Source organism: Danio rerio, chromosome 2 (genome assembly GCF_052040795.2).
Source record: "Danio rerio strain M-AB ecotype USA chromosome 2, GRCz13ab, whole genome shotgun sequence".
NCBI lineage: Eukaryota > Metazoa > Chordata > Actinopteri > Cypriniformes > Danionidae > Danio > Danio rerio.
Window position 1 is genome coordinate 749915 of NC_141022.1, and position 12586 is coordinate 762500.

General features: G+C 36.5%; 2 protein-coding genes across 3 annotated transcripts in view; one reads left to right on the forward strand and one right to left on the reverse strand.

Moving 5' to 3' along the window:
* The first annotated feature begins 12 nt into the window (after nt 1-12).
* Nucleotides 13-12586, forward strand: part of zgc:113293 — a 19920-nt gene continuing 7346 nt past the window's right edge. Inside the window, exon 1 of the mRNA XM_088649530.1 lies at nt 13-234. The gene's annotated coding sequence lies outside the window, so the exon portion shown is untranslated. The remainder of the gene's footprint in view (nt 235-12586) is intronic.
* LOC147846170 (uncharacterized) overlaps nt 7726-12586 on the reverse strand; it is a 6375-nt gene continuing 1514 nt past the window's right edge. The window contains exons 3-4 of one of the 2 annotated variants that reach the window (XR_015478058.1): nt 8155-10737; nt 7726-8095 (exon numbers count right to left, since the gene is read on the reverse strand). Coding sequence is in view for 1 of the 2 variants with exons in the window: in XM_087240280.1 (XP_087096406.1) it covers nt 9374-10737 (1364 nt within the window). In the remaining variant the exon portion in view is untranslated. Of the gene's footprint in view, nt 10738-12586 lie in introns of both variants that reach the window. The other variant, XM_087240280.1, reaches the window with a different exon arrangement.

Here is a 12586-nt window from a genome sequence, read left to right on the forward strand (position 1 = left end):
TCTGCTGAACTGGAGGAATGAGCGAAACACACACTAAACGACTAGAGCTAGATATGAAGACAAGACATAACATACGACAGCAGAGATGACAGCATTAATGGCGTTTAAAAACAAAACAAAACAAAAAAAAAACATACCGGATGCACTTTCTGACATCATAACAACGGAATAAGGCAGAAAAAAGGTCATGTGATTGGATTTAAGGTCCAGAAGATTAAGAAGACCAACCAGCAAGTAAATATGGCATGCCTCTATTTTCTTTATATATATATATATATATATATATATATATATATATATATATATATATATATATATATATATATATATATATAGTCCTTTTAAAAAAGTGATATCTATACAGTTAAAAGAAAATCTGTAATCTTACGGTTTATTTTCAGCAGCTGAGGTGACGGAAATAAACCGTAAAATAACGGCTGTTAAATTACAGAAATTTACTGTAAAATAATGGTAAACTTCTGTAATTCAACCTGTTATTTTACAGTAAATTTCTGTAATTTAACAGCCGTTATTTTACGGTTTATTTCCGTCACCTCAGCTGCTGAAAATAAACTGTAAAATTAGTTTTTTTTGCAGTGTACAGTATAATGCATTGTCAATGAACAAGTATTTGTGTTTCGCTTAAGATTATGATTTTTATGAATAATAAACACACTTTACCCTGTAAAAGGTGTTTGTGGGTCACTGACTGAACTGGCTGAATCGGCCTCCGCAGCCCTTCCATAGTAGAAAAACAGATACCACTGAAGTCAATGGTTACCAGGTTGACAACATTCCTCGAAATATCTTCTTTTATATTGAACAGAAGGAAAAGTCATGAATTTTTGGGTGAACTGACCCTTTAAATGTTTCTGTCACTGTGTACTTTTGCTGGAATCGTTTCGCTGGTAGTTTACACATGGTGTGAGGGTTCAGAAAAGTCCAAATAGTGAGTAAATCACCTTTAAAGTTAAACAACTGAAGCTCTTAACAATGCACAACACTTATTAAACATTAAGCTTTAATGTACTTACAATTAAACATTTACAAAATGTCTGCATGGAACATGAGCCTTACTGAAAACTACAATGAATATAGTCAGAAATTAAAATACAGTGCATGTTTGGCTAATCCTACACATGCATGTAACATAACAGAAATGCTTCTTTTGTATATATAAAATTAGAAATATTAATATTAGCTATTGCCAAATATATATCCACACTGGATTTGTGCATATTTACACTTTCCACATAGAAACATGCAGCGCCAGCCTAATGAACACAGCTCATTCATTCATTCATTCATTCTCTTTTCGGCTTAGTCCCTTTATTAATCAGGGGTCACCACAGTGGAATGAACCGCCAACTTATCCAGGATATGTTTTACACAGCGGATGCCCTTCCAGCTGCAACCCATCACTGGGAAACATCCATACACACCCATTCACTATACCTGTACCGCATGTGTTTGGACTGTGGGTGAAACCGGACCGGAGGAAACCCACGCCAACACAGGGAGAACATGCAAACTCCACACAGAAACACACACTGACCCAGCCGAGACTCAAACCAGAGACCTTCTTGCTGTGAGGTGATTGCATGACAGCTCATCCTGTGTAATGTGTGTGTTAGTGGCTCAGCGCTGGCATCTTCATAATGTTCAGCAGACAGAAGGTCAGACGGGTCTGGATTTGGCTCAGTTTGGTGTCAGTGTGTCAGCGCGGTGATCTTGCGGCAGCTCTGCTGTTTCACATGTCTCAGTAAATGACTGAACTGGCTGAATCTGCCTGCGCACGCGGGACACTGGAAGGGTTTCTCCCCCGTGTGAACGCGCTGGTGTTTCTTCAGGTTTCCGGACTCAGCGAAGCTCTTCCCGCAGTGTGAACAGCTGTATGGTTTTTCCCCGGTGTGTATGCGCTGGTGCATCTTCAGCTCGCTGGCTCTAGTGAACGCAGCGCCGCAATCCACACACACATGCGCCTTCACCCCCGCGTGCTTCTTCTGGTGGTCTTTAAAGTAGCACAGCCATAAGAAGCTCTTCCCGCAGAAGGAGCAGACGTACGGCCGCTCATCACTGTGGATCTTCAGGTGTCTCTTCAGGTGAGCAGACAAGAGGAACTTCTGCCCGCACTGCTCGCAGCTGAACGCGCGCTCTCCGGTGTGTGATAGGCGGTGTGTTTTCAGGCTGGTGGCGTGTGTGAAGCTCTTCCCACACTGTGCGCACGCAAACGGCTTCTCTCCGGTGTGTATGCGCGAGTGATCGGTCAGGTTGGCTTTGTGTGTGAAGCGTTTCCCGCACTGCTGGCAGCCGAAGCGCCGCTCGCCGGAGTGTATGCGCGTGTGGTCCTTCAGGTTCCCCTTGTGTGTGAAGCTCTTCCCGCACTGCACACACGCGTACGGTTTGTCTCCGGTGTGTGTGTTCATGTGATCCTCCAAATGGCCTTTCTGTTTGAAGCTCTTTCCGCAGTGGGAGCAGATGAGAGAGGGTTTCTCTGTGCGTTTGGGTGTTTCTGGGGTTAATAATGTGTGCGGGGCTTCATCCGCTTCCTGAGTTTCCTCTTTAATCTCCACTCGGTCTGAAAATAAAAGGAGAATGTGAAAACTCATGATATGTTACTGCACTTTCTAAAGAGATAGTTCACTCATAAATCCATATTTACTCATCCTTTACTTGATTTAAACCTTTATTCTGTTGAACACAAAATGAGATGTTTTGAAGAATGTTGGACAACTAAGGCATTGATCAAAATCATCTTTTTTCTTTGAAAATTTAAATAAGCAATGAAAATTTAAATGCTTGATAGGTAAAAAAAAAAACCTGTAACCTGTAACCATTGACTTCAATTGTAGGAAAACAAATACAATGTAAGTGAATGGTTACAGGTTTCTAACCTTCTTCAAAGTCAAATTCCTGTTATTTCTGGGATTTTATGCATGAATGGATGATTGCATGGATAGAGGGATGGATGGATGGATGGATGGATGGATGGATGGATGGATGGATGGATGGATAGATGGATGGATGGATAGATAGATAGATAGATGGGTGGATGACTGACAGATGGATGGATAGATGGATGATTGGATAGATGGATGAATGGATGGATAAAACATGAATGGATGATTAGATATATGGATGGATGGATGGATGGATGGATGGACGGACAGACAGACAGACAGACAGACAGATAGATAGATAGATGGATGGATGGATGACTGACAGATGGATGGATAGATGGATGATTGGATAGATGGATGAATGGATGGATAAAACATGAATGGATGATTAGATATATGGATAGATGGATGGATGGATGGATGGATGGATGGATAGATAGATAGATAGATAGATAGATAGATAGATAGATAGATAGATAGATAGATAGATAGATAGATAGATAGATAGATAGATAGATAGATAGATAGATAGATAGATAGATAGATAGATAGATAGATGGATGGATGGATGACTGACAGATGGATGGATAGATGGATGATTGGATAGATAGATGGATGAATGGATGGATAAAACATGAATGGATGATTAGATATATGGATGGATGGATGGATGGATAGATAGATAGATAGATAGATAGATAGATAGATAGATAGATAGATAGATAGATAGATAGATAGATAGATATATAGATAGATAGATAGATAGATAGATAGATAGATATATAGATAGATAGATAGATAGATAGATGGATGGATGGATGGATGACTGACAGATGGATGGATAGATGGATGATTGGATAGATAGATGGATGAATGGATGGATAAAACATGAATGGATGATTAGATATATGGATAGATGGATGAATGGATGGATAAAACATGAATGGATGATTAGATATATGGATGGATGGATGGATGGATGGATAGATAGATAGATAGATAGATAGATAGATAGATAGATAGATAGATAGATAGATAGATAGATAGATAGATAGATAGATAGATAGATAGATAACTGACAGATGGATGGATAGATGGATGATTGGATGGATAAAACATGAATGGATGATTAGATAGATGGATGACTGACAGATGGATGGATAGATGGATGATTGGATAGATAGATGGATGAATGGATGGATAAAACATGAATGGATGATTAGATATATGGATGGATGGATGGATGGATGGATAGATAGATAGATAGATAGATAGATAGATAGATAGATAGATAGATAGATAGATAGATAGATAGATAGATAGATAGATAGATAGATAGATAGATAGATAGATAGATAGATAACTGACAGATGGATGGATAGATGGATGATTGGATGGATAAAACATGAATGGATGATTAGATAGATGGATGGATGGATGGATGGATGGATGGATGGATGGATGGATGGATGGATGGATGGATGGATGGATGACTGACAGATGGATGGATAGATGGATGATTGGATAGATAGATGGATGAATGGATGGATAAAACATGAATGGATGATTAGATATATAGATAGATGGATGGATGGATGGATGGATGGATGGATGGATGGATGGATGGATGGATGAATGAGTGGATAGATAAAAAGATAGATGACTGACATGGCTGGATGAATGGATGATTGGATATATAGATAGATGGAGGGATGGGTGGATGAATGGGTGGATGGATAAAAAGATAGATAGATAGATGGATGACTGACATAGATGGATGGATGATTGGATGTATAGATAGATGGAGGGATGCATGGATGGATGAATGGGTGGATGGAAAAAAAGATAGATAGATAGATAGATGGATGACTGACATAGATGGATGATCTGATAAACAGATGGATGATTGGATAGATAGATAGATTGATGGATGAATGAATGAATTGATGGATAAAAACATAGATGGATGATTGGATAGATGGATGGATAAAAAGGTAAACAGATGGATGATTGGATATATTGATGGATGGATGGATGGACAAAAAGATAGTTAGATGGATGATAAGATGTATAGATGGATGGATAGATGAATGATTGGATAGATAGATCATGACAGATGGATGACTGACATGGATGGATGAACAGATGGATGATTTGATAGATGGATGGATGGACGGATGAATGGATGGATGGATAAAACATGAATGGATGATTGGATATATATAGATACATGGAGGGATGGATGGATGAATGAGCGGATAGATAAAAAGATAAGATTACTGACATGGATGGATAGATGGATGATTGGATGGATGGATGAATGGGTGGATGGATGGATAAAAAGATAGATGGATGACTGACAGATAGATGATCTGATAAATAGATGGAGGATGAATAGATGGATGATTGGATAGACAGATAGATTGATGGATGAATGAATTGATGGATAATAAGGTAAACAGATGGATGATTGGATATATAGATGGATGGATAGACAAAAAGATAGTTAGATGGATGATAAGATGTATAGACGGATGGATAGATGAATGATTGGATAGATACATCATGACAGATGGATGACTGACATAGATGGATGGATGAATGGATGAATAAATGAATAAATGGATGATTGGATATATACTGTAGATGGATGGATAAAAATGGATGGATAATGGAATATAGAGAGAGATGGATGGATGGATGGATGGATAAAAAGATAGATAGATGGCTGGATGGATTATGTACAGTGTCAATAATACATATATGATGTATATCTATACCAGGCAAACAGAAGCACAGTAGGACACACACCTCTTGGTTCTGCGTGGTCATCCTTTAATATTCTGAATGGTTGTGCATCGCTCACGTCTCCAATCACCACTCGCACAAAGTCCATCTCTTCAGGTGTGTGTGTGTGTGTGTGTGTAACAGGATTATTCCTGTTCTTCTGAGTCTGAAACACTGTAGGCGGAGCTTCACTGCAGATGTCAATCAAGGTCAGGTTCAGGTTCAGGTTCAGATCTGCAGAGTCAAATTGACATAATCAAGAATAAATCAGGACAGAAACACACACACACAAACACACACACACACACACACACGCACGCACGCACGCACGCACGCACGCACACACACACGCACTCAGCTGCGCATCTTTATAAGGATTACAGTTACAAATAATGAAAAAGGATTAATTCCAGATTTAATAGCTGCTTAACTATTAATAATGTCAAATTGTCTAAATAATCGCTGTATTTCAACCTCTTTATATGAAACTTACTTTACTTTCCTTAAGAAATCAGAATCTGTTCACACTTTAATCATTCACAAACAACTTTAAAACAAAACATCATACAACACTGACGCAACTAGCTCCATAGACCATTATAGTGAATACTGCAGTGTTTTAAACCATTTTACAGTAAACTTCAACTGATCTGTTGTGGTGATTCTACAGTTGCTATGGTAACACAACAACCACAGTAATTAATCTGTTGTGGTGATTCTACAGTTGCTATGGTAACACAACAACCACAGTAATTAATCTGTTGTGGTGATTCTACAGTTGCTATGGTAACACAACAACCACAGTAATTAATCTGTTGTGGTGATTCTACAGTTGCTATGGTGACAATAACTATAGTTATATAAACAAACGACCCGATACCGTAGTTTTCTACAGTTATGGAGTATATTATGCTACAATACACCGCAGTTTACTGTAGTAAAACTATATAATACTGCAGTATTCATTAAAGTTTATCTATTTTATATGTGGTGAGACACACTTTAGGAGGACACTAACTGTAAATTCTACTCATATAAATAATAAATTAAATGTAGACAATAATGTAAGATATGAATAATTTAATTCAGTGAGTTATTAATCTCGTTATTGATGTTTACAGGCCTCAAACCATCACATTACACTCGGCAATAATCTACCTTTTCTACTTTATCCACACACAATGGCTTGAAAAGGACTCGCGTGTTACAGGAGCACATTTATCAAAGCCTCTGAGAATAATTAATGTTTAATTGTCTTGAAGAAAACTGAAGCGATCAAAAGCACAAACCTGTCTCACAACAGCAGACGCACGCACCGTCTTCTGTTGACGTCATGACGTCCTGCAGCCAAACAATAATAAAAGTCTCTTTACTATAGACTACTGTGAATTTTTGTGGTAACGATAAATACACTATTTTTTAATATCTTTTTTCCATTGCATTTATACAAATATTTTCTGCACTGTTGTTGAGAACTTAATTACAAGCAAACTTAATATGTCTGTCAAAGTAGGCGGGTCTGTTAAAATGATATGTAAATGATTGCGATATTGAAAATTATTTAAAAACCTACAATATTTTATTACTGGTTGTAATAGCAAAGTTTCTTCCAAATGATGAAATTGTCGACTTATAAACCTATTATTATTATTATTGTCCAGTTTATCAACGAATTTAAGCAGTCTTGCAATATGGTATTTAAATTTGAATCACAAAAAGCTGTCAGGACTTGTAATATTATTGGCAAATTTGAAATAGACACATAAACAATATTTCTTTTTGTTACTCGTGGCTTTTATTGTTCTATTCTCCCTGTAATAATGTGTACTGATGGTAATAATGTGTATTTGCATTGTTATGTTTTAATATGCTATAAGAAATAATACAAAATAAAAGTCTATTTCATTTCATCAGATAATGCTTGACCGGAGATTTCCTAAAAGTGTAGTTTTACTTTAACACTCTCCTCTTAACAGTCAATACATGTCAAACACATAAATCACAGGCCTTATTGGTATTTCTTAAGAAAAGAAAATGCTGCCAATCAAACAGTTATTTATTCACAGAAATGTACATTTATTGCACATCACTGCAGTTGAAGAAAAATAGGAATGAAACATTCTTGAAATGTGCCTACAATTCTGAAAGACGTCTGATGACTCAGATGACTCAGCAGATTTCCATCATGAGATATGAAAAGTAGTTCAGTTCTGTCACCGTGACTCTGTTATTGTTGACATTTGGTTCCACTGTATGTCCACACATGAAGCGGAATGACAATAAAGCTTGACTTGACTTGACAATTCAGATGCTGTCAACTCTGTTACCGTCAACACTGTTACTGTGAACTCTGTTAGTCAACTCTCTTAATGTAAACTCTGTCATTGTAAACTCTGTTACCGACGACTCTGATACCGTCGACTCTGATACCGTCGACTCTGATACCGTCGACTCTGATACTGTCGACTCTGATACCATCGTCGACTTTGATCCCGATGACTCTGATACCGTCGACTCTCTGTTAGTGTTAACTCTGTTATTGTCAACTCTGTTATCATTAACTCTCTTAAAGTTAACTCACCTAACATAAACTGTCATCGTCAACTCTGTCTCCGTCGACTTAGTCACTGTCGACTCTGTAATCAACTCTCTTAAAGTCAACTCACTTAACATAAACAGTCATCGTCGACTCTGATACCGCCGACTCTGATACTGCCGACTCTGATACCGCCGACTCTGTCACCGTCGACTCTGTCTTCGTCGACTCTGTCACTGTTAACTCTGTTTTAGTCAACTCTCTTAACGTAACCCGTCATCGTCGACTCTGTCACTGTCAACTTTGTTACTGTCAACTCTGATACGGTCGATTATGATACGTCGACTCTGATACCGTCGACTCTGTCTTCGTCGACTCTGTCACTGTTAACTCTGTTTTAGTCAACTCTCTTAACGTAACCCGTCATCGTCGACTCTGTCACTGTCAACTTTGTTACTGTCAACTCTGATACGGTCGATTATGATACGTCGACTCTGATACCGTCGACTCTGTCTTCGTCGACTCTGTCACTGTTAACTCTGTTTTAGTCAACTTTCTTAACGTAACCCGTCATCGTCGACTCTGTCACTGTCAACTTTGTCACTGTCAACTTTGTCACCATCGACTGTTATCGTCGATTCTGTTATCGTCGACTCTGATACCGCCGACTCTGATACCGCCGACTCTGATACCGCCGACTCTGATACCGCCGACTCTGATACCGCCGACTCTGATACCGCCGACTCTGATACCGCCGACTCTGACACCGCCGACTCTGACACCGCCGACTCTGTCACCATCGACTCTGTCTTCGTCGACTCTGTCACTGTTAACTCTGTTTTAGTCAACTCTCTTAATGTAACCCGTCATCGTCGACTCTGTCACTGTCAACTTTGTCACCATCGACTGTTATCGTCGACTCTGTCCTAGTCGACTCTGATACTGTTGACTCTGTCACCGTCGACTCTGTCACTGTAAACTCTGTTTTAGTCAACTCTCTTAACGTAACCCGCCATCGTCGACTCTGTCACTGTCAACTTTGTCACCGTCGACTGTTATCGTCGACTGATACCCTCGACTCTGATACCTTCGACTCTGATAGCGCTCATATCGTTCAGCCCAGCTCTCCATCATGTAATATAAGCACTTTTTACGTTCCCTCTGCCTGTTTCCGCTTCAGACAGTGCTTCTTCATATGCGCCAGCTGAAAGATACCACTACCAAAGCTCATCCCGCATGAAGGACAGTCGTATGTCTTCGTCGTGTTCTGCGCTCGCTCCTGTGTGTTCAGCACTCCTGCCACAGCCAAACTCGAACCCGTGCCGCATTTCTCCTCCGCATACAATCTCTTGCGCAGTTTCAGCTCCTCAGCAAAGGGCGTCAGCACGACATGAGTTTCCTGATGCGCAGACAAATTCCCCAGCCTCTTAAAACTCCTGCCGCACACGTTACAAACAAACGGCCGCGCATCCGAATGCTCTCTGAGGTGAACCTGCAGGTGTGAATCCTCGAGGAAATGTTCTCCGCAATAATCACACTTGAAGCCGTGTGAGGAGTGAACGTGCCTATTCAAACAGCTCTTCCTGATAAACCTCATGTCGCAATGCGAACACTTGAACTTCTTCTCTCCCGAGTGAATCTTTAAGTGATTCCTGAAGTCTCCTTGATATGTGAAGCGTCTTGTGCAGATCTGACATGAATACGGTTTGACTCCGGTGTGAATGCGCATGTGTATTTTCAACGCTCCGCTTCTGGAAAAGCTCTTCCCGCACTGCACACAGACGTACGGTCTCTCTCCGGTGTGGATGCGCATGTGAATTTTCAGGTGTGCTTTACTCCTCAAAATGTTCCCACATTGAGGACAGCTCACAGAGTTTAATCCGGAGTGAATCTGCATGTGATTTCTGAGGTTTACTTTATCGATGAAGCTCTTTCCGCATTGATCGCACTGAAACGGCTTCTCTCCGGTGTGTATGCGCATGTGTCTTTCGATGCTGGACTGATATATGAAGCTCTTTCCGCATCGATCACAGGTATATGGCTTATTTTGGGAGTGTGTTTTAATGTGGGACTTGAGGGTTTTCTTTAAAGTGAAACTCTTGCCGCATTGAGTGCATCTGAAAGGCTTTTCTCCGCTGTGACAGTACTTGTGGATTTTAAGATCATTTTTGTATGTGAATCTCCGGCCGCATTGATCGCATTTAAAGGGCTTTTCTCCGCTGTGGATCAGCATGTGTCTCTCTAAACTGGATTGAGCTGTAAAGCACTTCTCGCACTGATCGCAAGCGTACGGTTTATTTCCAGTGTGAGTGTTTATATGAGATTTAAGACACTTTTTTAGAGTGAACCTCTTCCCACATTGATCGCATGCGTACGGTCTGTCTGTCGACTGTTCGAGATGGATTTTTTGTTCTGTTTTTACTTCTGTTATTGGAGAATCGAGGGGGTTTTGATCCTGACCTTCCTCCTTTACTTCCATCAGGTCTGGAGTTTCCTCTTTGACTCGCATCAGGTCTATATTAAATAAAAAAAAATTTCAAACGTCAACAATAATAGGAAACAAAACAGCATTTTTCATAATTAGAAATAATACATTTTTATTTTTTCTAATTTATTTATTTTTTTCTGTTTAATTATTACTGTCAACAATATTAAAAAGTTTTCATTAATAAGTTAACATTAATTAATTAACATTTCGTTAATAAGAATATTAAATATTTTTATTGTTATTATTTTGCTAATTAATAAATTAATCTGTTTTTTCAGTTTGCTTTTTTAATGTCAACAATAATAAGAAATAATTCATAAATAAGAGTAATAAATTTGAGCATTATTCTAATTTATTAGTCCTGTTTATGTATTAATGTCATTAATAATAGAAAACGTAAAAGGTACATAAATAAGAATAATAAATTGTATTAATGATTTTAATTCATTCATTTATCTATTTTTTGTTTATTCATATATTAATGTCAACAGCTATAGAAAACTAAAGAACATTTCATAAATAAAAATACATTTTATTATAATTTAATTTTTAAAAATTCTGTTTATGTAATAATGTCAACAATAATAGAAAAAATAAAAGTACATTTCATAAATAGGAATAATACATTTTATTATTGTTATTCTAATTAATTTATTTATCTGTTTATTAAGGTCAACAAATAATAGAAAACTTGAAAATACATTTCAAAAACAAGAATAATAAATGTCATTATTATTATTATTTTTCAAATTTATTAATTTATCTATTATTTATGTTTATTTATTTATTTAATAACGTCAACAATAATAGAAAACAAAAAGTACAATTTATATATAAGAATAATAAATTTTAATATTATTACTATTCTACTTCATTGATTTTTTTATTAATCTCAACAACAACAGAAAACAAAAAAGTATTTCATAAATAAGAATAAAAAAGAAGGTAATGATTCGCACTCAATTGCTTCGTACTGTTTTTATTTTTACTTTTTCTTACATTTTACGGGTGATAACAGACAGAATAAATAAATAAGAATAACACATTTTATTATTAGAATTATAATCCATTCATTTATCTGTTCGTCAGTGTATTTAATAGAGTCAACAGTAATAGAAAACCTAAAAGTACATTTCAGTAATAAGAATAATAAATTGTATTATTATTATTATTTTTTTAAATATAATTCATGAATTTATCTATTTTTTTGTTTATATATTAATTTCCACAACAATAAAAACAAAAAGTTCATTTCATAAATAAGAATACATTTTATTATTATTATTATTCATGTATCTATTTTTTCTGTTTAATAAGGTCAACAATAATAGAAAACATTTCACAAAATATTTATAATACATTTTATTATTGTTATTCTAATTCATTTATTTAATCTTATTAAATACATTCATTCATTTTCTGCTTATTTATTAATGTCAACAATAATTGAAAACTTACAGCACATTTTATAAATGAGAATAATAAATTGTATTATTTCAATTAATTATTTATCTATTTTTTCTGTTTATTTAATATTGTCCATTTTTGACATTTATTAATGTCAACAACAATAGAAGACTTTAAAAAACTAAAATAAATAAGAGTAATACATTTGGCTAAATTAGATGGATATTATAGCAGCATGAGCTGAAGTGAGACACTGCAAATCATGTTTATTTTAAGTAATATTACAAAATAATCAAATAAGTAAAATTTAAAAAAAAAATTAAACTAATTAATATTATGTTTTGTCTTCATTTGTATATGATGATGATTTTTATGGGTCGTTTCAGACTTAAAATGTACTTATATTTGTGGCAGGCTTATATCTCAAACTCAAAACCATTTATTATTTTGTTAATAAATCAGAATTAT